The sequence below is a fragment of the Tilletiopsis washingtonensis genome (assembly GCF_003144115.1).
Source record: "Tilletiopsis washingtonensis strain MCA 4186 unplaced genomic scaffold FA09scaffold_22, whole genome shotgun sequence".
Classification (NCBI taxonomy): Eukaryota; Fungi; Basidiomycota; class Exobasidiomycetes; order Entylomatales; genus Tilletiopsis; species Tilletiopsis washingtonensis.
In genome coordinates this window covers 8,397-30,652 of record NW_020312019.1, presented here as the reverse complement: position 1 = coordinate 30,652, position 22,256 = coordinate 8,397, and the positions used below count along the sequence as shown (strand labels likewise).

At 68.5% G+C, this 22,256-nt stretch overlaps 6 protein-coding genes across 6 annotated transcripts; 4 read left to right on the top strand and 2 right to left on the bottom strand.

Annotated features, from left to right (window-relative positions):
- Window positions 1–70: 70 nt before the first annotated feature.
- On the top strand, window positions 71–2,294 carry FA09DRAFT_332053 (hypothetical protein). Its single transcript, XM_025743292.1, has one exon. It carries the CDS (start codon window positions 344–346, stop codon window positions 1,940–1,942), a length of 1,599 nt encoding a protein of 532 aa, XP_025595681.1. The 5' UTR covers window positions 71–343; the 3' UTR covers window positions 1,943–2,294.
- A 351-nt stretch (window positions 2,295–2,645) lies between these two features.
- On the top strand, window positions 2,646–6,731 carry FA09DRAFT_332050 (hypothetical protein). Its single transcript, XM_025743291.1, has 10 exons — window positions 2,646–3,277; window positions 3,434–3,585; window positions 3,649–3,716; window positions 3,774–3,970; window positions 4,029–4,231; window positions 4,285–4,614; window positions 4,667–5,080; window positions 5,135–5,543; window positions 5,597–6,189; window positions 6,245–6,731. Exons 1-10 carry the CDS (start codon window positions 2,680–2,682, stop codon window positions 6,608–6,610), a joined length of 3,330 nt encoding a protein of 1,109 aa, XP_025595680.1. The 5' UTR covers window positions 2,646–2,679; the 3' UTR covers window positions 6,611–6,731.
- Window positions 6,732–7,161: 430 nt separating this feature from the next.
- On the bottom strand, window positions 7,162–10,123 carry FA09DRAFT_138752 (hypothetical protein). Its single transcript, XM_025739120.1, has 3 exons — window positions 9,300–10,123; window positions 7,649–8,990; window positions 7,162–7,590 (listed from the first exon to the last, which is right to left on the bottom strand). The coding sequence occupies exons 1-3, from the start codon at window positions 10,007–10,009 to the stop codon at window positions 7,204–7,206; spliced, it is 2,439 nt and encodes an 812-aa protein (XP_025595679.1). The 5' UTR covers window positions 10,010–10,123; the 3' UTR covers window positions 7,162–7,203.
- A 1,749-nt stretch (window positions 10,124–11,872) lies between these two features.
- On the top strand, window positions 11,873–12,664 carry FA09DRAFT_138695 (hypothetical protein). Its single transcript, XM_025739119.1, has one exon. It carries the CDS (start codon window positions 11,940–11,942, stop codon window positions 12,414–12,416), a length of 477 nt encoding a protein of 158 aa, XP_025595678.1. The 5' UTR covers window positions 11,873–11,939; the 3' UTR covers window positions 12,417–12,664.
- Window positions 12,665–13,025: 361 nt separating this feature from the next.
- FA09DRAFT_341049 (methionyl-tRNA synthetase) lies at window positions 13,026–14,408 on the top strand (the record flags this gene model as incomplete). The annotated part of the gene is made up of 1 exon (XM_025744391.1): window positions 13,026–14,408. One exon carries the CDS (start codon window positions 13,026–13,028, stop codon window positions 14,406–14,408), a length of 1,383 nt encoding a protein of 460 aa, XP_025595677.1.
- A 1,131-nt stretch (window positions 14,409–15,539) lies between these two features.
- Window positions 15,540–21,289, bottom strand: FA09DRAFT_312030 (hypothetical protein; the record flags this gene model as incomplete). The annotated part of the gene is made up of 5 exons (XM_025740681.1): window positions 20,528–21,289; window positions 19,842–20,466; window positions 17,800–19,770; window positions 16,299–17,741; window positions 15,540–16,239 (listed from the first exon to the last, which is right to left on the bottom strand). Coding segments are annotated over exons 1-5 (5,181 nt in total), but the record flags the coding sequence as incomplete, so codon positions are not given.
- Between the last annotated feature and the right edge of the window lie 967 nt (window positions 21,290–22,256).

Sequence of the window (22,256 nt, the reverse complement as noted above, 5' to 3'; positions counted from 1 at the left end):
ATTTCTAAGCTCGCCGGCACTCGGCCGTGCGGCGCGCGCCGCGCCCCTTCCTTCGCGGCGTAAGCACCTACTCGGGTGAGGTCAGAGCGGCAAGCAGCAGCGGCTGGGGCCTCCCTTCTCCCCACATCACCGCACCTCACCTCGCCACCGCCTCGTCTTCTCAGCACTTCTTCCCGTCCAGCCCACGCTCGGCACCTCGTCCGCTGCGCCGCCGCCACCGCGCGTGCCCTGTGCCCCACCCTCCGCGCCTCTCGCCACTCCACTCTGGGCATCGCGCCGCCGGGGCGCCCGGCCTCGTTGCATGGCACAGCGCCGCGCCTGCTAGCCTTCTCCTGCGCCGGGCATGCGCTTCCATGTCTCGGGCGTCGGCTCCATCGGCTCGCTCGTCGCGTTCCACCTGCAGCGCTCGACGCGCGCCCATGCCAACCTGCGTGCCGCCGCCGCCGAGCTGCCCAATGCCTTTGCCAGCGGCAGCGGCAGTGGCCAGTCCAGCAGCAGCAGTAATGAGGGTGCCGGCAGCAGCAGTGTGCTCGGCAGCAGCGCGCCTGGCCTCGCTACGCCACACCTCGCTGCGCCGCACGTGCACGGCTTCTTGCCCGACCCGTCGCAGACGCATGTCACGCTGCACTTGCGGCATCAGAAGCCCGTCGGGCGGCCTGAGTTCATGGCACTGCCGCCAAAGGAGGACGACAGCATCATCGTCGAGCGCGACGGCGCCCGGTTCACCGAGCGAGACTTCCACATTCAGCGCCACGCACCCATCACGTTGTTGCAGCCGCCGCCAGCGCCAAAAGCGCGGCGGAAATCCGCCTACTCTGGGCAAGACGACAAGCCACAGGGCATCTGTCACGCGCAAGGGTACGCTTCCGACTCCATCGACTCTCTCATCGTCACCTCCAAGGCAGATACCACGCTCTCGTCACTTGCTCCGCTCGCCTCCCGTCTCACGCCCTCCTCCACTATCGTGCTCCTGCAGAACGGGCAGGGCGTCCTCGACCTGCTCTACGAGAAGCTCTTCCCGGATCCGCAGCACCGGCCAAACTTCATCCTTGCCTCCACGACGCACGGCGCATGGCGCAAGCGGCGCTTGCACGTCGTCCACGCCGGCGTGGGCGAGCTGCACTTTGGCGTCGTGCCAAACGCGCTGCGCGCGCCCGAGGGCTACGAGCGCTCCGTCATCGTGCGGCCGCCAGGCGCCAACCGCGCGCTCGAGGAGGAGGCCGAGGCTCGCGCCGCTGCTCGGGAGGCAGCTGACAAGCTGCGGGAGGAGGAGGGCAAGTCGGTAGGCTGGGAGTTCTTCCGGCCACGCACGACTGCGCAGCGGCGCTCGCGCAGCCGCGGGCGCGCGCAGGAGGTGCTCGACCTCGCCGCGATCCCCGAGCTGCCCGAGACGCTCACGCTGCGGCATACCGTCGCGGCGCTGCTGGCTATGCCGTTGGGCGTGCAGTGGCTTCCGATCCGGCAGATGCAGCTGAAGCTGATGCACAAGCTCGTCATCAATGCCTGCATCAACCCGCTCACGGCGCTCGCCGACTGCCGCAACGGCGAGCTGTACGGCAACGCCGCTGCGCGCCTCGCGATGGGCGACATCTGCCGTGAAGCCAGCGCCGTTCTGCTTGCGCAGGCGCGGGACGCGCGCGAGGGCAGCGGCTCGGCTGGCGGTCTCGACCAGCTCGATGCTTCGCTGCTTGACCAGTCGCTGTCGCCCTCGGCGCTGCTGAGCGCCGCCGAGGCAGTGGCGCGCAGCACGGCGCAGAACTTCAGCAGCATGCAGCAGGATGTGCACAACATGCGCGGCAAGACGGAGATCGACTTCATCAACGGCTACATTGTCGGGCTTGGCCGCCGCTATGGCATCGACACGCCCGTCAACAGCGATCTCGTCAATCTCGTCAACTTCAAGGCCACGCTCGCGGGCAGACGGCCAGGCAGCAAGCTCTGAATGAGGCAGTGGTGCTTCATGCTTTGCACAATACGTAGCCGCTTCCGCCTGCCGCGGCAGGCTGGCGGCACCTCGGCTGGCGCTGCGTTCTCGCGGCAGCAGCCCGTCGCGACGCCTCTACCGCGGCTCGTCGCAGCAAGCACTTGCGCGCCCAATGGCCGCGCTACCTGTGCGCAGGCTCTCGGGTGCCTCGAGCTGGCCAGTTGGGACGGAAACGCCGTCGAAGGGCGGCATGAGGAAGAGAGGGAAGGGGGGAAGTAAGGATGCTTGGGCTCGCAGCTAGCACTGCGGATGGTGTTTCATCGGTCTCAATAGAATAATGCACGACAGGGCTTTCCCCTCGAGTGACCTGCGCTTCTGTTTGTGAGCCGCAAGTGAGCGGGGTGATGTCTTGGGCTGGCTAGCAGGCCCAGGTGCCTCCACCTCGTCGTGTCGTCCATGCACGGCGCAGAAGCCGGACGCAGAGCCGCAAGTGTGCGAGACGTTCGGCACTTCCCAGAGGCGTTCCTAAGCACATGCATGCCTCGTACATGCTGCTTCAGCTGACGACAGCTCCGCCTCAGCCAAGGCTGAGGCGGAGCCATGTCCAGACCCCATCCTGCCAGGGCGGGGCGTGTCACGTGACGCGCAGCGCACGGCCAGCCTACGGCAGCATCGGGCCGACTGCGCGACGTCGCGAGCTGCGCATCCTGGCCCTCCACCACCACCACCATCCCCCTCACCCACACTGCCACGCCATGGAGGACGAGCGCGGCGCCGTCGGGCAGCTGGGCAACCTGGCGCTCGGCACGCTGCTGTCGGACCTGGGCGTCGAGGACTCGGCGGGCCGCTCGCGCGTGCACCAGGTCGACAGCTCGGGCCCGCACCTCGAGCGCGACCAGATCTACAGCGAGCGCTTCGTCGATGACGACTTTGGCGGCGGCGAGGGCGGCCGTGCAGACTGGGAGGAAGAGGTCGATCGCGAGATGCAGGAGGAGCGCAAGCGCATCGCCGACCGCGCATACCGCCTCGGCATGCAGAGCGTCGCTGCCAGCAAGCGCAGCGTGCGTGGCGCCGAGGAGGACTACGACGATGAAGACGAGGGAGGGCAGGATGCAGAGGGCGAGGATGATCCGGACGCAATGGGCACGCCGCCGCCCGTCGTCAAGGCCGAGCCGACGGACACGCGCGAGGCGACCCCCCCGCCGGCGGAGCCCAGCGCGCCAGAAAGGCCGGCAGTGGACGTCCATGCGCTCTACCCGGACTTCACGCCCGACCAGATCCTCAACTTCACCGACATCTACTACAAGGACCTGCGGCCGCGGAAGCGAGGGCGTTTCTCGAAGCTGGAGCGACGTGAGTCACCTGAAGCAGCGTGTGGAGGGATGCGCAAGCAGCGGATGCCCGGTGATGTCTCGAGCAGCGCAGAGAGTAGAGGCAGAGAGAGGGCCTCTGCTGCTTGCACACTGGGGCAGGAGTGCTCGCAACAGATCGCTGACTCTTGATGGCTAGCGCAAGGTGCGACGATCACTGCGAGCCTCGAGATCTCCACGCGCGACCATGCGTCCTCGCGGCCCTTCACCATCACTGAGGCAAAGGAGCACGGCTACCTGCGTGACGTGCTCCATCCGCTCTTGGAGAGCATGCGAGTGCGCGATACCGTGGTGAGACGCTCTTGACGTGCCGTGCGCAGCTCCTCTTGCTAAACCTGCAATGCTACGGCTTAGGACAAGCTCGAGACTGAGATGCCCGCGATGGAGATCGACGATTGGGAGAGCCGCATCGTGTACACTTCGTGAGCATCGCCAGTGCCCGCTTGAGCTTCTCCCGCTGACAGTGTGTGTCTCTCAAGCGATGATGTGCCGGCCCACATGCCGCCTGTGCAGCCAGAACGGCCAATCAACATCGACTTGGACCGCGGCACATGGGCCGACGAGATCATGTGGGAGAAGCCCGCGGCCGATGCGCCGCGGCCGAGGTTCCAGGAGCTGCTGCTGGATATGAACGATCCGGAGATGATGATTGAACGGGATGACGCCGGCTCGCGCGGTGAGTGGACCTGCGCACAAGCAAGGCCTCGTCTGGCGTGCTCATCACTCGACCGCAGAGAACGCATCGCTACTGATCCGCGCCGATGCGCCGGCTGTCACATCGCGAGCGGCGCGCACGGCGGCCGAGCTCGACCCACTGAATTTGTCCAACGACCGCTTCTACGAAGTGACGAAGGAGCACCGGCAGCGCGTGCGCCAGACGCTCGGCCAGCTTGTCATCCAGCACGCGCCGCCGGCCAATCGGTTGCAGCTGCCCTTCGTGAGTGCTAATTGCCATGCCTGTCTGTTCGCTGCTCACCACTCCACGCGCAGTACAAGACGCGCATCAACAAGGGCGAGGCGCGTGCCTTCCACCGGCCGGCGATGGTGTTCCCGACGAACATCCCGCTGCGCTTCTCCAAGGTGCGCTCGTCGAAGAAGAAGAAGGACGAGCGCGGCGGCAGCAACAAGAGCGGCGGCAAGGGCAAGGATCCAGAGCACATGCTCAAGAGCACGCGCGACCTCACGCTCAAGGACACGAGCCAATTCGTCATGTACGAGTACTCCGAGGAGTACCCGCCCATCCTCTCGAAGCTCGGCATGGGTTCACTCATCGTCAACTACTACCGCAAGAAGGACGCCAAGGACGAGCACATTCCGCGCGTGAGTGTCTCCGCTGCCGCCTGTGCGTTCGTGCGCTGACTATGCCTCGCAGTCGGACCTTGGCGAGCCGTTCGTCCTCGACGAGACCGACGAGTCGCCCTTCATGAAGTTCGGCAGCGTGCGACCAGGGCAGACGCAGCCGACGCTGTACAACAACATGGTCCGCGCGCCGCTCTTCCGGCACAAGCCTGCGTCAACCGACTTTCTGCTCATCCGCAGCACGACGAAGAACGAGATCAGCTACTACCTGCGCGAGATCAAGAACCTCTTCGTCGTTGGGCAGACGTACCCGCTCGTCCAGGTGCCCGGCCCGCACGCGCGTCTCGTCACCAACGCCATCAAGACGCGCCTGCAGATGATCGCCTACCGCCTCGTCGCGACGACGCCAGGCAACCGCATCAAAATCCACCGCATCATGCGCTACTTCCCCGAGCAGAACGAGCTGCAGATGCGCCAGCGCCTGAAGGTGCGTCCTGCTGCCTCGGACCTTACTTGAGCACCTGCTGACGCTGCGCTGCAGGAGTTCATGGCGTACAACCGCACCGCCGGCGACCACGACCAGGGCTACTGGAAGCTCAAGCCTGAGATCACGCCACCCGAGGACGTCGAGCTGCAGAAGCTGCTGCCGCCGGAGCACATGGCGCTGTGCGAGGCCATGCAGTCGGGCCAGCGCCACCTGCTCGACTCGGGCTACACGCAGGAGGTCTCGCAGAAGGACGAGGACAATGACGACAGCTCCATGTCCATCGAGCAGCGCCTGGCGCCGTGGATTACATCCAAGAACTTCCTGCACGCCACGCAGGGCAAGGCGATGCTGAGCCTGCACGGCGAGGGCGACCCCACCGGCCGCGGCGAGGCGTTTGCGATGCTGCGTGTGTCGATGAAGGAGGTATTCTTCCCGGCTCATGCGACGGAGGCGGAGCGGAGAGGTGAGTCAGGCCGCATCTCTGCTGCCAGGCCTCTGCTGACCAGCTCTCTGCAGCCATCATGTACGAGGAGGAGAAGAAGTCGGGCCACAAGTACAACGTCGAGAAGCAGAAGACGATCTACCGCAGCGAGGTCGAGCGCATCTGGAAGGCGCAGTCCGACTCGCTCTCGAACCCGGTGCCGCCGGAGATGGACGAGGAGGACGCGTACAGCGCCGCTGCACCCACGCCCAGCGCTGCTCATGTGCGCGGACACAGTCGGGCGCAGTCCGTGCGGCACGATGCCACGCCCGCTGCGCAGACGCCCGGTGACGACGAGAGCCAGGCCGACGTCGACACGCGCGTGCTCAAGATCCGCCGCTTCATCAAGAACAAGTGGGTGTCCGAAGTCGTGCGCGACCCGGGCGTCATCCACGCGTACGTGCGCCAGCGCCAGCGCATCGAAGACGAGACGACGGCCTCGGAGGCACTGGTGCCTACAGACGACGCCGCCATCAACGCCGCGCGCCGCAAGCGTCTGCAGGACGAGATCGCGGCCGCCAAAAAGAACCAGGAGCGTCGTCTGCAGCGCAAGAAGGCGAAGGCTGCCGCCGAGGGTCTCGAGATCGAGGGCGGCTACAAGGCACTCGTCAACAAGACAGACACCAAGGTGCGTGCGCTCGCGCGTGCATCACTCATCAGCGCTGACTCTCTTCTCTTTTCAGCGTCGCTGCGGCCGCTGCGGCGACATCGGCCACATGGCCACGAACACGTCGTGCCGCATGTGGGAGGCGCCGCGTCCCTCGACGATGGCCTCGTCGGCCTCCAGTCGGCAGACGGCGCCGCAGCCCGCCGGAGGCGTCGATGGTGCCCGCCGGCCCTCGCTCATGCAGACGGCCAGCGGCATGTACGGTGCGCCGCCCGGCACGCCCCTCTCTGGCGTGCCGCCCGTCTTCTTCGGCGCTCGTGCTACACCTGGCGGGCCTGGCACACCGGGCAGCGCCGGCAGCCCGCCCGCTGCCTCGCCTTCCACGCCCACTGCCGGTGCGCCGAAGCTCAAGCTCAAGCTGGGCAAGCGTTCTGTCGGCTAGTCTGCCCGCGGCGCTCCTGCTCGCATTCCCTCACTCGCAGTCACCTTCCCCTCGCATCACCCCATCACCTCTGTATTCTAGCACGCACGCAGCTACATCCTCAAGTATACCTTCTGCAGCACTCAGCCAGACTCAGACTGTCGATGGATAGAGCGCATGTCATTCGAAGACGGCGTGAGGTGGGCCAGATGGTGAAGAGCGGATCGAATGTGCTGGGGCGCGCCGCGGCGTGCGAAGCGAAGGCGCACTTGTGCGGGCGGCGACGTGAAGGCGAAGGTGCTGCTACGACGTGCGGATGGGGCCGAGAGAGAGGCGCGGCGAGAGATGGAGAGGCGAGAAGGGCATAGGAAAGGAGCGTGTGACGAGACGGCCGCTTCCGCGCCGCAGTTCGGGCGGAAGACTGAGCCGGGGGGACGCGAAGAGACAGTGAGCCTGCGAAGCTGCAGAGCCGAGGAGACGAGGCGCGGGCCGCGCGAGCGAGAGGGATCCAGAGTTGTCATTAGGCTGTGAGGTGTGAGAAGACGTCTATGAGGTCTGCGAGTCGCAGATGCGCTGAGATGAGGTGGTATGGATCGAAGCGGGCGCTGCCAGCACTAGGCGGCCACGGTGCGCAGAGGCATGCTGGTGGCTCCATCCGCCTCCTCGATGGGCACCACGACGTCCTTGCTGGCAGCGACCATGCCGGTGCTGGCATTCGGCGTCGTGGCCAGCGTGCCGGCGCTCGTGGCGGAGCGCGTCGAGGCCGAGCCGGCCGAGGCGCCGTGCTCCTGCGAGCCCTCGCTGGCCTGCGGGCTGTGCTCGTCGAGCGAGCCCGAGCGGTCGGCACTGGCGCTGCGCGAGCGCTCCGAGAGCGCCACGGCGCCCGACGCCGGCGCAGCGGAGGCGCTGCTGTAGGCTGCCCGCGTACCGAAGCCGGAGGCGCTCATCTCGGGGTTGAGAAAGGCACGGGCGACGGCGACGTCCTTCTCCTCAGAGCTGAGCTCCTGTCGAGATGCTCGTCAGCGCATGTGTCTAGTCGACATTTGCGACCGGGCTCACCTGCTTCGTGGGCATGCCGACGAGAGACGCGCGTGTCTGCTCGGGCGAGTTCGGCGCCGTGAGCTCTTGCGCGGTGGCGAAGCTGGGCGCGGCGTTGCTCGGCGTCGATGCGCCCGACGAGACATGGCTCGTCGGCGTCTTCTTGGCCACTGGCGTCGCGTTCGTGGGCGCGCTCGACTTGCCGCTCAGGCGCGAGAGGAAGCGCGAGAACTTCGAGACAGACTTGGTGCTTTCGCTGCTGGCGCGCGCCTCTTTGCCGTTGCTGAGCGTCGTGCTGCTCTTGCTGCCCGGCAGGTCGGCGCGCAGCGCACTGGTGTGGCCCAGCGTCGCCGACTGCTGCTTCCTGGCGGCCGCTGGCACAGCGGGCACCGGAGGCGCGGCAGCCTTCGTCTGTGCCGCACGCGGCACGTCGGGCGTCGTCGAGCTGCGGCGGAAAGTTCCGACAGGTGCCGGCGTCGAGAGGTGCGGAGCTGCCGAGCTGCCGCTCTCCGAGTAAGGGCTAGCGCCGCGCTCAGCCGAAGAGTCGACCGTGTTGCGCGACGGGATCTTGTTGAGCACTGGAGCCACGATGTCGCCGGCCGGCTTGAGCGTGCTGGCGACGATCGATGACTTCGTTGGGCCCTTGACCGCCGGCTTGGGCGAGGGAGGCGCCGGGCTGGCCGGCTGACTCTTCTTGCCGCCGAAGAACGACAGACGGTGCCGCGCGGGAGGCCGGGCGCCCTTCTGTGGGCTCGATGGCGGCGACACGGTCGCAGCAGCGCTGAGCTGCTTCGGAGCGGGCTGGGATGGCGGAGGCATGGACGGCGTGCTCGCAGCCACGACAGTCGGCGAGGCCTTGACGGATGCAGGCACGCCCGGAACGGGCTCAGGCGCGGGCCCAGGCGCCAGAGGAGCGGCGCTGCTATTCGCTGCTGGAGGGCTCGCGCGGCGCTGCGTGCTCTGCTGCAGCTTCTCGCTGGCCTCGCGCAGTCGGGCGCTCTGCTTGGCATGCTCGGCCTGCGTCGGCGTGGCGGTCACGCCTGCGGGCGAGGCAGGAGTGCGAAGCTGCGAGACACTTGTCTTGGGCGTGACAGTGCGCGAAGGGGCACGCGAGCCGCCGCCGAAGGGCGTCGACTTGCCGCTCTTCGGCGGCTTCGTCAGGCCCTGCAGCTCCGTCTCGGGGTTGTGCATCGACATCTGCAGCACGGCACGCTTGGCACTCGTCGGCGCCGTCGAGGCGCTGGTGGCGCTGACGTTGCGCGAGCGGGCCTGCGCGTTGACCTGCACCGGCGTGTGGTAGACCGACGTGCGGTTGACGTACGTGCTGCTGATGTCGTACGGCGTGCTGCCGTGGTCCATCGGCAGGCCGAACGGATCTGTCGCGCCGACATCCTCGAGGCGGCGCGGCGGAAGCGATGGGTAGGGTCCGTCGCCGAGGCCCGTGAGCATGTCGGTCGGCAGGCCCTTGACCTGCGCCTTCTGCGTGGCGTAGGGCGACGAGGGCACGGAGAGCGAATTGGTCGACTGGAAGCGCGGCAGGTCGCTGGCGCCGAGGCGAGGGGAGCTGTTGCGCGAAGACGACGCACTGCCGCCGCCGTAGCCGCCGCCGTTTGCGAAGGGCGGCTGCGGAGCTGCGAGTGGAGAGAGGCTGGCCTGACTTGCGTTGCTCGGCGTGCCCTGGCCCAGAACGCTCATCATCGACGCGCGACGCGCCTCGGGCGTGAAGGAGCCGGGCAGCATCATCGAGTCTCCGTTCGACGACGACGGCATGGACTGGCTGAGCAGCGCCTCGGCTGCGAGCTCGGACGCGAGAATGTCGAGGCCGCGCGTGTCCTTGTACCGGCGCCGGCGCGCCGTGCCGTTCGGCCCGATGGAACCGTGACTGCTGTCGATGCTCATCGTGTCGGCAAAGTCGTAGTTGCTCGCGCTGCCCGATGCGCTCGTCATGCTGAGGTCCACGCGCGACGCACGCCGCGACGAGGGCTTGCTGGACGAGCCGCTCTTCTTCTCGGCGGCGCGCTCTGCCTTTTCGGCGGCCTTGTCAGCCTTGGAGCTGCCGCCGCCGAAGCCCAGGAACGTCTTGCGCTTGCTCTTCGTGCTCGGGTCCGGCGAGGGGCTGCGCGACGACTTGCCGTCGCCGACGCCGGGCACCTCGAGCGAATTGCCAGATTCCGGGCTCAGCGAGCGCTCGTCTCCCTCCGCAATCGCAGCAGTGGCGCCCTGCAGACGCGGCGAGGACGACGGAGAGGTGCCCTCGGGACCGAGCATCGGCGGCTGGTACACACCGCCAGCAGCCTGCAGCCGGGCTGCGGCGAGGATGCGCTGTCCCTCCTCGGCGACGAGCGCATCATGACTGACGCCGTTGGGCGCCGCCCGGCCCATGGAGCGCGGGCTGCGCGCGGGCGAGCGGCCAGGCGACGAGCCCAGAGGACTCGGCACGGCTGGGCTGCGCAGACCAATCGTCGCCGTGGCTGCCTCGCGCTGAGACTGGTCCTGCGCGTTCGAGTCGAGCGCGCGCTGGTGTGCGAGGAAGAAGGGCTCGGCCTGCGACGCGCGCTGGGTGTGCGCTTTGGCTGCCGCCGTGCTGCCGGCGGAGAGCATCTGGCCCGCCTCTGCCTGCTCGCGCTCTGCCGCGAGGCGCAGCTCCTCCTCCGCGCTCAGGTGCTTCTCCTGCTCATCGGTCGGCGAGCCGACGTAGGACGTCTGCATGAAGGGCTCTTCATGGTCCAGCGCAAGGCCCGGCGCGTTCCAGTTGACGCCGCTCTTGTACTTGCCGCGCGGCTTCTCGAGCGCGGCGCGGTCCATCTTGGAGGACGAGGGCGATGACGGCTCGTCCTTCGACGTGTGCGCGCTGCTGCGGCTCGCGAGGCGCGCGAGGACGCTCGAGCTGCTGCGCGCACGGTTCGCCGCCGGACGGTCTGCAGACGTGCTGGGCGTGCGCGGAGTGCGCTCGTTGCCGGGCGACTCGGCGTCGGTGCTGCGCAGGCTCGACTTGGAGAGGCCGCGCGTGATGAGGCCCGGCAGGCCGCCGCGCGTCTTGGCCTGCTCGGCGCTGGGCGACACAGCCGGCACTGCCGCACCGCTGGCGGGTGCTGCGACCGATGCGGACATGATGAAGGAAAGCCGCGAGAGTGAAGCAACTCGGAGGCAGATGCCTCGGGGCAGAGGCGCCTAGATGCGCCGAGTGAGAGCGTCAGACAGGCCTCTACGAGAGCTGTTGTCGCTGGCGAGGAGGGCCGCGCAGGCTCGGCGGGTGATGGAAGCGAGCGGAGAGAAGAGGAGGTGAGAGGCTGGCAGGGATGAGGGTGCGCGACTGCTGATGGATGCCTGTGGTCAGGAGCGAAGGGCGAGGCGAGCACGGAGTGTCGGGGCGCGGCACGGGTCTCGACAGCGCTGGGCTCGGCTGCACAGGCGCGCCGGCGCGGTGCTTGGCTCTCGCTGCACGTCGGTATCGCGGCGAGGCGCCGCACCGCCGCACCGCGCCGGCCGGCCGTCGCTCTCGGGCCGCCGCCGCGCCTTCTGCCTGATGATGCGCGGCGGCACGCTACTTCGCTCGCTGAGGCTTCAAAGCGCCTCACGAGAGAGCAAGGGCCCTGCCCGCGAGAGTCTAGTGTCGAGGGGTGGCCCGCCGCCGCGTGCTGCCGCAGAGGGGCGCCGCCCGCACGCCTAGTCTCTGGGCTGCGCTGCTCAGCGTGGCGTGGCGTGCAGCTTGAGCTGTCTGGGCACTGCAGCAGTGTGGCGCGGGCAGGCACCCCGAATCGGACCCTCGCGGCAGGACGGCAGCCCGCAAGCCCGTTCCTCTCCTCTCCCGCCGCGGCGCGCCGCAAGAGAGAAGCGTCGTGCGTTCTACCGCGCCCGCCGCCGCGGATCACCGCGCGTGCAGATCCACGGCACGCTGACAGGCGGCGTGCCGCGCGAGCCCGCGAGGCACATGCGGCGCCTCCATGACGCACACTCTTGCTGCTGCGACAGCTCGCGGCGGGCGGGCAGCCGCTCACAGGCGGCAGGCGGCAGGCAGCAGCAAGCCGCAAGGCTGCGCTGAGGCCGCGGGCGGCGGTCGGTGCGGGCTGCCTTCGCGCTTCGCGCTGCCGTCTGCCGTGGCCGCAGGCCGGCCGCGGTGCCGGAGGCGGAGAGGCAGCACCAGCGCCAAGAGGCGGTCGGCGACGCTCGGCGGCGGCCTGTCGTGCTCTGTGCTTGTGCCTGCCGCGCTCCACAGGCACGGCAGCAGCACGCCCCCGGCACCGCGCCGTGCCCTGTCACAACACCCGCCGCGCTCCCGTGCCCCCCCCCCTCCTCCTCGCCAGCCAGCGTCATGGAGCAGCGCGTCTTATTCGCGCTCAGCGCGACACGCCTCCGCCGACGTCGATCCTCGCGTGGTGTCTTGGCTGCCGGCGGCCGTGCCAACGCCATCTCGACGTCGGCCCTCCCCGCACGCCGCATCCGCATGCGACGGCACAACGCCTTGCCTCCCTGCTGCTGTGCGCTCGTCTGGCTGTGTCGCGATCCGCGCTGGCTGCTGAGAGCGCCGGGTCCTCTCGCTCCTGCTTGCGACTGTGGCTGTGTGAGCACGCAGCGACGACAGACGCAGCCTATGCAGCGTCAGGGCTGCCCGATCGTAGCCGCGGCGCAGCGCTCGCGCATGTGCCGCCTACTTGGCGCTCGCCGCCCATGCACGCACTGCACCGCCGCGCCATCGGCCGGCCTTGGCGTGTGCGAGGGTCCTGGAAGATCGTCGCGCCTCGCCAAGGGTTCCTTTGAGCTGGCCCGGCGCTTGTGCTTGCGCCCTTGACGTGCCGGGGAAAGAGCTTGGTCGCCGTGGCCCGAGAGCAGGGCCGCGGCACGACGAGCGACACCGTCCCCTGACGAGAGCTCTCAGGGGGAGCGACGATGACGAGCATCCTTTGCGTGGCCAGCTCGTGTGTGCTTTCGGTATGAATGGCGTCCCTGCCGAGTAGGGCTAGCAGAGAAGGCAAGGCTCATTGGGAACAGGAGGGTGTAAAGCGTATTTCGACAAGGTGCGACTCAACGCAGCTCACGAGATTGCTCGACCGCGAGCACGAGCACTGCTCTCTCCTTCTCAGCATACCTGTACGAGCGGTACATCAGCATTTTGAGCGCAAAAACATGCCCTCTCGCCCGGCGCCACCGCCGCTGCGGCGCAGATGAAGGAGCGAGGACCAGGTCAAGCGGGAGGTCCGAGCGGCGCCATCACGTGACGCGCGCTGGCCAATTTGGCCGTGGCGCTGCGCCCTCGCTTCTTCTCGCTCCACACCCATCAAGCTGCATGCTGCGAGGCACTCTCTTCAACAGCGTGCTCAGACAGACATCCACTGCAAGCCACCACCAAGCACAGATCCGCATCGCAAGCACACACCGCCTCTTCTCCATCAGTCGCACCATGGCGTCGCAGCGCGTGTCCGTCTCGGCCGGCCTGCCCAAGGCCGGCCTCTCGCTCGGCGAGCTGGCGCCGTACACGCAGAGCGACATCTACGTGCGCGCCCTGCGTGCCCTGGGCCGCGAGGCTGCGCTCGTCGCACCGGGCGACGCTTCTGCCGTGCCCGAGTTGGCCAAGTACGACGTTCAGGTCGCTGCCGAGGGCCCGAGCGATGTCGCCGCCGAGAACCTCTTCGCCGGCGTGCAGGCGGCTGCCGGCGAGGGCAAGTTCGAGGGCCTGACGGCGCTCGAGGCTGCGCGTGTCGCCGACGTCGTCGACCCGTCTGCCGTGCGCTTCTACTTTGCCAGCAAGCTCGGTGCCTCGACGTCCGACGCCGAGCTGAGCATCGACGATCTCGTCACGCGCGTCAACGCCGAGCTCGTCAACAAGATCGCGGCGACGAGCGGCCGCGTCGGCCAGTTCGTTATCAGCCGCCTCGACAACCAGATCGGCAAGCTGCCCTTCGAGCCGTCGGCGGCGCAGGAGGCCAACGCCGCCTCTGCTGACGCCAGCGCCAAGGACATTGCCGCCGGCGAGCCGCTCGCGCTCGCGCAGCAGGTCGTGGCGCTCACGAAGAAGGTGCAGGAGGCCTACGTGGCGCGCGACCTCGCCGCCGCTGCCAGAACTGTGGTGCAGATCGCCGACATTGGTGATGAGCTCATGAAGCTGCGCCAGCCGTGGAACTCGATCCGCAAGGACAAGGAGGAGGCACGGGCAGCATGCACGCTCCTCGTCAACATCTACCAGGCCCTCATCGTCGCGCTCTGCCCCATCGCGCCCAAGCTGGCACTGACCGCCGGCGAGATGTTCGCCATCAAGGCCGACGTGTTCGACGTTTCCAAGGTCTTCACGGCACAGGAGTGCAGCATCGGCGAGCAGAAGACGCTGCTCGGCCGCTACGACGCCAAGAAGGTCGCTGCCGCGCTGGACCCATCCAAGGCGCCGGCCGCTGCGCCTGCCGACGGCGACAAGGCCGCGGCGAAGAAGGAGAAGGCGGCGCCCGCGGAGCCGCCGGCGATGATTGACATCGCCACGTTCTCCAAGATCGACCTGCGCGTCGCCACGGTGCTCGTGTGCGAGCCGGTGAAGAAGTCGAAGAAGCTGCTGCGCTTCGAGCTCGACGCCGGCGACGAGAAGCCGCGCCAGATCCTCTCGGGCATCGCCGCCTGGGTGAACCCCGAGGAGATCGTCGGCAAGCGCGTCGCCATCGTCGCCAACCTGGCGCCCGTCAAGATGATGGGCCTCGAGAGCCACGGCATGATCCTCAGCGCCTGCGACGACGCCAACAACAACGTGCAGCCCGTGCGGCCGAGCATGGAGTTTGCCGGCGGCACCATGATCCGCTAGACGCGCGCAGCGAATGCAGGCATATCATCTAGCTGTTTGACTGTCTCTTCACAGCGCGGGCGTGTGCTCTTCGTGCCGCCTCTGAGCGGCTGGCCGTGAGCTCCACGGGCGCTCCAGGGGCCACCCGCTTCCGCTGCGGCCGCTATCTGGTCCGATGCGAGGACAGACAGCGTGGAGCCTGAGCGCGCACAGCCGCCTCATTGCCGAGCGGAACCGTCTTGTCTGCGTCCTCGATCCGCCACGACTCACCTCGTTCTTGGGATAGGCCAGCGTCTGCTGTCACCGCACATCAGGCCGTGCGGAGATTGCGCTTCAGCACGCGATGCCACACACTCTCGCGCATGGTCGTCACCACGTCACATTAAATGGTCGCACGGGTACAGGAGGGCTCACGCCGCGACGCGCGGCAGGCTCTTCGCGTCGGGATGGCGCTTCTCGAGGAAGAGGTACATGAAGTGGACCGTGCGCGTCAGCATCGGGTCGGCCGCGCCGGCGAGCGCCTCGTTGGCTATCTCGACGTAGCGCTGCGTGGCAGTGCCGAGGTCCGCCATCGTCGGGCACTTGTTGAGGAAGTGGAATGTGCCGCGGCAGATCTGCAGGAGCGAGTGTAAGCAAGCGGGGGCGTCGCGCTGGGCAACAAGCGCCGACGCACCGGGCAAGACTTGGAGTTCTGCAGGTCGCGGCCCACCGGGCGCGAGCGAGGGCGCGGTGCGGCTGCGGCGCTGCTTGACGGCGCGCTGATGACGGTCGGCGAAGCGACAGCGCGCGCGGCGCCCTGGGAAGAAGAAGACGACTGCCGGGTCGGTGTGGCAACCGCAGCAGGAGCGAGCTGTCGCTGTGGTGCTGCGGGAGCCATGGGTCGAGCAGCGACGGGCCGAGGTGCCGGCACGGGCGGCGCGGCGCGAGGAGGGGCGATGCTCGCGCTGGTGCTGGGCGCAGCAAACGATACCGTGGGCGGCGGGCGATGCAGAGCGGAGACAGGAGGCGGCGACGGCGACGGGTTGTAGACCGGCGCCGGCGCTGGCACCGGCGGTTGAGCAGCTGCCTGCACGGCCGGAGAGTACGGCGCAGTCACAGGCGGCGCAGCGAGCGGCGAGCCCGCGGCGCCGGACGGCGTCGCCGTAGCAGACTGCCGCGCCTGCCGAGCGGCGGGGCTCTGAGGCCGGCCGGTGGCCTGGCGCAGCATCTGCGCCTGCGCCAGAGTCATCGCCGTTGTGGCGACCGCGAGAGGGTTGACCGGCGGCGCCGTCTTGGCGGCTTGAGCCGCGCGCCGTTCGGCCATCTCGGCCTGCGACGCTCTCGGGCGCCGAGGCACCGGCGCTTTCGGTGCCTGCGGGATTGCGCCGCTGATGTTGACGAGCAGCTCAGAGAGCATCTGTGCAGCAGCGAGGGCTTTGCGCTCGGCGGCAGCGACCATGGGCGTCTCGTTGCTGCGCAGCAGCTCTTGACGTCGGGCGAGCTCCTTGACGACGCTCTCTCGGATGGCCGAGATCATCGTGTGCTGCTGCGGCGCGGTCACGTCGTCGGCGACGATGAGTGGCACAGCCTCGGTGAGATTGTGCATGTGCAGCGTGTTGATCGTCTTCAGCAGCTGCTTTGCCTCCTTGGCCGTCAGCAGGCGCGGCCGAGGCAGCTCCTCGTCGTTGCACCAGATCTGGTAGATCGCGTGCGAGGCGCGGATGAGGTGCTCGCGCACGACGTTGGCGTCGAGGAACGCCGCGCCGTCGTTCGGCAGCCCGCGCACGTTGGCGGGCAGCTGGTGCGAGCCCACGAACGAGAAGGCGAAGCGGAAGACGATGTACGGGAAGCCCAGCGACTGCGCGAAGTACGACTGCGAAAGGACGTGTGAGACAAGCACGACACGAGGCGAGCGGGCGCGCGCTGACTCACAGCATGCACGGGCGTGAGCTGCGGGCGCGTGTCGGGCGCCTGAAGAGGCATGACGGCGACCTTGCGCGCACGCCGCTCCAGGATCTCCGACACGATGGGCCGAGGCAGCTGCTCGAGCACGAACTGCGCCTCGTCCTTCGTCGGCGGCTCCTCTCCGCTGGGCTCGGGCACGACGGGAGGAGTCGGCGCCGCCGGCCTGGCTGCACCGCCGGCCGCGCCTTCTGGCAGCGGGTGCTTGCGCGGGCGTCCTCGTCCGCGCTTCTGCGGAACAGCGACTGCAGCGTCGCCAGCGGCCTGGGCCGGAGCTGCAGCGGTGGCCGCAGGCGGCGCTGCTCCGGTGGCCGCAGGCGGCGCTGCTCCTGCGGCCGCAGGCGGCGCTGCTCCGCCAGCCGATGCGACGGCAACGGGCTTGGGCTTGGGCCGACGTCTTTGCGCTTTCGCCTTGTCGGCAGCCGCCAGCGCAGCAGCGTCCTCTGCCACTGCCGCCGGACCAGCCATCTCCGAGTCGCTGTTGCTGCGGCTGCGCGCCTGCGAGTCGGCGACGAAGTCTGCATCGCTGACGTTGTCGTAATCGGAGTCGTCCGCCTGGCCGCGCAGCGTCGATGCGTAGAAGCCGGGCTGCACCTTGATGCGGCGGCGCGAGCCGCGCTCGAGCTCCTCCTTCTCCTGGCGCTCGCGGCGCAGGCGCTCCGTCTCGCGACTCGTCTCGAGCAGGTCGTGCCAGAAGCTCTGGTCGGCGATGTCCGTCATGCCCATGTCGGCGCTGTCCGAGGCCTTGTCGAGCTCCCACACGCGTGCAAACGAGAAGTCCGTCGTCACGCCCTCGCCCTCGGGGCGCGCCTCGACCTGCTCCTCGGTCTCGGCACGCTCGATCAGCGTGTCGAGGTCCTCGTCCGTGTAGCGGATGTCCTGCTCCGTCTCCTCGACGCCGCCCTCGGCGAAGAGCGCCTGCGCGCCGTGCTTGATGATGTTCTCCAGCATGTCCGGCCGCGAGTCCTCGTTGTCGAGGTTCTGGACGATCAGATGGTCGAGGACCATCTTCCGGCGGGCCGCCTCGACGATGCGCTCCTCGGCCGTGTTGCGGCCGACGAGCGTGAAGACGAGGACGTGCTTGACCTGTCCAATGCGGTGCGCGCGTGCGATGGCCTGCATGTCGGCGTGCGGGTTGAAGTCGGGGTCGAAGACGATGACCGTGTCGGCGGTGGCGAGATTGATGCCGACACCGCCGGCACGCGTAGAGAGGATGTAGATGAAGAAGTCGCTGTTCGGCGCGTTGAAGGCGTCGATGCCCTTCTGCCGCTGCTTGTTGCCGAGCGAGCCGTCGAGACGCAGGTACTTGTAGCCCTCCGAGTCGAGCAGATCCTCGACGAGATCGAGGTTGATGACGAACTGCGAGAACAGCAGCACGCGGTGGCCGCGCTCCTTGAGCTTCGGCAGCAGGCGCTGTTGTGGAGGTCGAACGTCAGCCTGTGCAGTCGCCTGACCCTGCCGCTTGCCTCACCTTCAGCAGCATGAGCTTGCCGCTCGCATCGACGAAGCGCGCCAGCTCCTCCTCGGCGACGTAGTTGCGGTCCGTCTCGCGGATCTCGAGGTTCGGCGCGACGAGGTACGGGTGCTGGATGCACTTGCGCAGCTGCATCAAGATGTTGTTCATGTTGGTGATGGCCTTCTTCTTGCGCTGCTTGCTGCGCACCTCGTCGGTGAGCGCCTGGATGTCCTCGATGTTGCTCTCGAGCACGCTCTTGTACAGCCGCTTCTGCACCGGACGCAGCGAGACGGGCACGATGAGCTCCGTCTTTGGCGGCAGGTTGACGACGTCGGCCTTGAGGCGGCGCAGGAAGAAGGGCTTGAGGCGCGGCTGCAGCGACTCGATGAGCTCGGGCGTGAGCACCTCGTACTTCTTCTTCAGCGCCTCGACGTCGTCCCACTCGCCGCCGGGGTCGAGCCACTTGAGCAGGTTGAAGAGCTCGCCGATGTTGTTGTTCAGCGGCGTGCCCGTCATGATGAGGCGGTGCGCCGCAGGCACCTCACTGAGGCGGCGGAACAGCAGGTTGCTCTCGCCGCCCTTGAGGCTTTGGCCCTCGTCGACGACCATCACTTCCCAGCGCGGCACGCGGCGCAGGATGCCGGGGTTCTGGCGTACGGCCGTGTCCGAGATGAGGAGCACGTGGCACTTGAGGCGCTGCCGGCCGTCCAGCTTGACCTCGTGGTAGAGCTCGTACTGCTCGATGACGTCGCGCGAGTCGGCCGAGCCGAAGTACGGCACCACATGCAGCGACGGCAGCCATGACTCGAACTCCCGCACCCAGTTGCCCATCGTCGAGTTCGGCACGACGACGAGGAAGGGAGCGACGTTGTGCTCGCGCTGCAGCGATCCGAGGAACGCGATCATCTGGATCGTCTTGCCGAGACCCATCTCGTCGGCGAGGATGCCCGGCTGGTGATTGAACCAGTTGAAGCGCAGCCAGTTCAAGCCCTCGAGCTGGAAGTCGAGCAGCTGGCCCTCGCGCACGTAGTTCGGCTGGCTGCGCAGCGCCGTGAAGCGCATGCGGCGGCGGTCGTCGAGGTCCTGCATCTCCTCCTGCGTGAGTAGCGGCACGTTGACCTTGCGCGACGAGAGATAGCGCTTGAAGGCCGCGAGGTACTCGTCGAAGATGTCGGCCTGCTCCTCCTCATCCGGCCCGTTCTCCCACGTGCTGAATTCGTACGGCACGTCTTCCCACTTGACGAAGAGCTTGGCGACGTACGGCAGCGACTCGCCGGCGTTCTCGTCGTCGAGCAGCGCCTCGTCGACCTCGTCGATGTGCAGCAAGTTTGGGTCCTCCTTGAAGCGCTGTCGGTTCTCGGCGTGCTGCTTCGCGCGCGGACGGCGGTAGGGGTTCGGCGGCTCCTTGTTGCGCGCTGCGATGCGTCCAGCTGCGCCGAGGATGTCGACGCGGAAGAAGACGTCGAGGACGCGGTCAGGCGTGCGCCACGGCAGCGGGATGCGCTCCTGGGCATCGGGCGCGGCGCGAGGTGGGCCCTGGCGCTCGATGACCACCTCGGTCGTCTCTTCAGCCTGCACCTCCACGGCACGATTGCGGCGACGGCTGCGACGCTTGGGCGCAGCGAGCACGACGGCAGCGCGCTCCTTGCTCAGCGAGCCGGCCACGCCTGCCTTCTGCACACGCGCCTTCTGCGGCACGCGGCCTGCATCGACGGCGACGGTGTCGTCCAGCTCGACGCGCGAGCCGTTCTGCAGGAAGCGGAGCAGCGCCTGGGCAGCGACGACGCTCAGCCAGGCGTGCGGCACCCACTGCGTCTCGCGGAAGGACACGCCCTCGAACTTGACGAGGTACTCGCGCTTGAGGTCGTCCTTCGGCGAGAAGGCCGGCATCTCCTCTCCCGCCTTGGGCTCGAGCTCCGGATGCTTGTGCGCATCGGGCGACGGACGCCAGGCCAGCACCGACTCGATCTCGCCCCAGCCCTCGCACTTGTCGATGGCGAGAGAGGACGTGAGCACGCAAGCAGGACTGAGGCCGGCTCCTCCGACTCCAGACTCACGTCAACGCAGCGCCACTTGGCGCCCTGTCTCTTCGCCGCCGTAGCCTCCACGCTAGTATCTCCCTCAAGCTGGCGACAGCACTCGTAGTGGGCGCCACGGCGACAGCGAATGCAGCGGAAGAGCCTGTCCGTCTGCGCCGACGTGCCGCGCGGCTGGTCGCCGTGGCACAGCATGCAGCGGTAGTGCTGCGGCGCATTGCAGTCGCCGCACTCGACAAAGTTGAGTGACTCGTTCCACGCGACCGCGACGCGCTCGACGTAGGGCTCGTCAGGGCGCGTGTTCTGCTGGATCGCTTCGTGAATCTCGTTGAGCTCGCGGAGAATGCCCTTCTGGCGGCTCGAGGGCAGGCAGCCCCAGTGGAAGCTTGCCGAGCACGTGCAGCACTCGAGCCAGCCGCCGAGGTCGACGATCTGGTCGCGGAGCAGCTCCACGCGGTCCTCCAGCGTGCCGTCGATCGCCTCCGTCTCGTCGTACTGTCCGAGCACGCGCTTGACGCGGCCTCCGAGCGTGCGTGCGTGCTTCAGACGGCCCTTCGACTTGCGATTCTGCTTGCGCAGCTTGCCGCGCATCGACATCAGCGCGTGCATCTGCTGCCAGCCCGGCGAGTCGAGACACTTGTGGCACCTGGGAGCGAGACGCGTCAGGACAGCGGCAGCGGCGCAGCGACACGGCGATGGCGACTTACATCTCCCAGTGCCGGTCGAGAATGGGCTTCTCCGCATCGACGACCTCGTCGCCTGAGCCCACGCTTGCGGGGCCCTGGAACGAGTCGGCGCTGTCGCTCGCAGACGACGAAGAACTCGTGGCGTCGTCGTCGCTGCTGAGCACGCGCTGGTGCCGGCGCGAGCGCGACTTGCGCGCGTCGTCGGAGTCGCCGAGCAGCTCGTCGACCTCCTCGTCGCTCTGGCTCGAGGCGTAGTTGTCCGACGAGTCGTCGACGAGCACGGCGGGCTCGGCGGGAACGTCCTCGATCAAGGCGCCGAATGCGCTGCGGTCCGCGAGCGGCTCAACGTCGACGTCGATGTTGCTCTGCCTCGCCGGCGTGCGCATGACGTCGCGGACGCGCGTCTTCTCCGCGAGGGCCGGCCCGGAGCCCCAGTAGCTGTAGATGTACTCGTCGTCGCTCATGGGCGGCGACGGCGTGCGCTGCTTGCGCGCCGGGCGACCGGCCGGGCGACCTGGGCGGCGCCGCGCTTTTGGCGCCCGCTTCGACGGGCGGAAGGCCGTGTCGCTGTCAGCGTCCGGCGAAGGGAGCTCTAGCGAGTCGTCAGAGTCGTCGCCATCGTCGACGACAATGCGACTTGTGCTGGCCGCGCTGCGGCGGGGACGCCGGCTGCTTGCGCCATTGCGTGCATTGGCTCCGCGCCTGCTGGTGCGCCGCGTGCTCGGCCCAGCGTCCTCGCTGTCGTCGGACGCTGCATTGTCGCTGACAAGCTCGTCATCGTCGGACGCGGGCGCATGTGCCTCCGCATAGTTTGGCGCCGCACCTCCGCTGCGGCGCGGCTGCGAGACGCGGCGCGCCGTCGGCGGCGGGCTCGACTCGGCCAGCGAGACTGCGGCACGGCGCACCGGCGACGTACGCCGGCCTCTCTTGTTTGCACGCTCGACGGGCGGTGTGGCGATGCGCACGGCGTTTGAGGGCCGGCCGCGTTTGCGCGTCACAGGCAGCGGCGAGTCCGACTCGGAGTCGGCCGCGGCGGCTGCCGTCGACGGACCAGCGCGCGAGCGGGTGCTGCGAGTGACCGGTGCCGCTGGGCCAGCGTCCGATCCGCTGGCGCCATCTTCGTCGTCCGACACGACGATGGGCCCACTGCTGCGTGTCGAGCGGGCGCCGTTCGCAGGCCGAGCAGAGCCAGATGCGCTGGCGCGCGGGCGAGGCCGGCCGTTCGCTGCGGCTGCGCTGCCCGCCGATGCCTGCGTGCCGTTCTGCGAGCGCCCGTTGCGCTCGCTCGGGCGTGCTGTGGCCGAGGCACGCGTGGTCCGGCTCGAGCCTGCGGCGTTCGAGGCGCGCGTGCTGCGCGAGCTGCTTGCCTCGGCGACAGGCGCCGGCGCAGGCTCGTCTTCCTCGGTGAGCAGGACCTCGTCGTACTCGCCCTCGTCGACCGACGGCGTGCCGACGTCGTCGCTGTTCTCGTCCGGCGCACCTTTGGCAGCGCCGCGGCCAGAGCGGCGCGGGCCGGGGCGCCGCGTGGAGGAGGAGGCCGGCGCCGGCGCCGCCGCGCCGCGCTTGGAGCGCAACGACGGCATGCGGCGTGCTGCTGCTTCTACGGCGCGAGAGTGGGGCCGCTGGGATCGGCGGAGGACGCCGCTGCTGGGAGCCGCACGTTGCGAGCGGCAGGGAGTGGTGATGAGGAGAGAGACGAGGCCGGAGGGCGGCTGCTGGGACGGCATCCGAGCTCATTTACGGGTCCGCG

Excerpts from the sequence above, each read along its gene's own strand:
- FA09DRAFT_332053 (XM_025743292.1), top strand. The coding sequence starts at position 344 with ATGCGCTTCCATGTCTCGGGCGTCGGCTCCATCGGCTCGCTCGTCGCG.
- FA09DRAFT_332050 (XM_025743291.1), top strand. The coding sequence starts at position 2,680 with ATGGAGGACGAGCGCGGCGCCGTCGGGCAGCTGGGCAACCTGGCGCTC. Across the intron at positions 4,615-4,666 it reads AGGACGAGCACATTCCGCGC|TCGGACCTTGGCGAGCCGTT; the intron begins GTGAGTGTCTCC and ends TATGCCTCGCAG. Across the intron at positions 6,190-6,244 it reads TCAACAAGACAGACACCAAG|CGTCGCTGCGGCCGCTGCGG; the intron begins GTGCGTGCGCTC and ends TTCTCTTTTCAG.
- FA09DRAFT_138752 (XM_025739120.1), bottom strand. The coding sequence starts at position 10,009 with ATGGGCCGGGCGGCGCCCAACGGCGTCAGTCATGATGCGCTCGTCGCC. Across the intron at positions 8,991-9,299 it reads AGCGTTCTGGGCCAGGGCAC|GCCGATGGACCACGGCAGCA; the intron begins GCCGAGCAACGC and ends TCCGTTCGGCCT. Across the intron at positions 7,591-7,648 it reads TCGGCATGCCCACGAAGCAG|CTCAGCTCTGAGGAGAAGGA; the intron begins GTGAGCCCGGTC and ends TCTCGACAGGAG.
- FA09DRAFT_138695 (XM_025739119.1), top strand. The coding sequence starts at position 11,940 with ATGGAGCAGCGCGTCTTATTCGCGCTCAGCGCGACACGCCTCCGCCGA.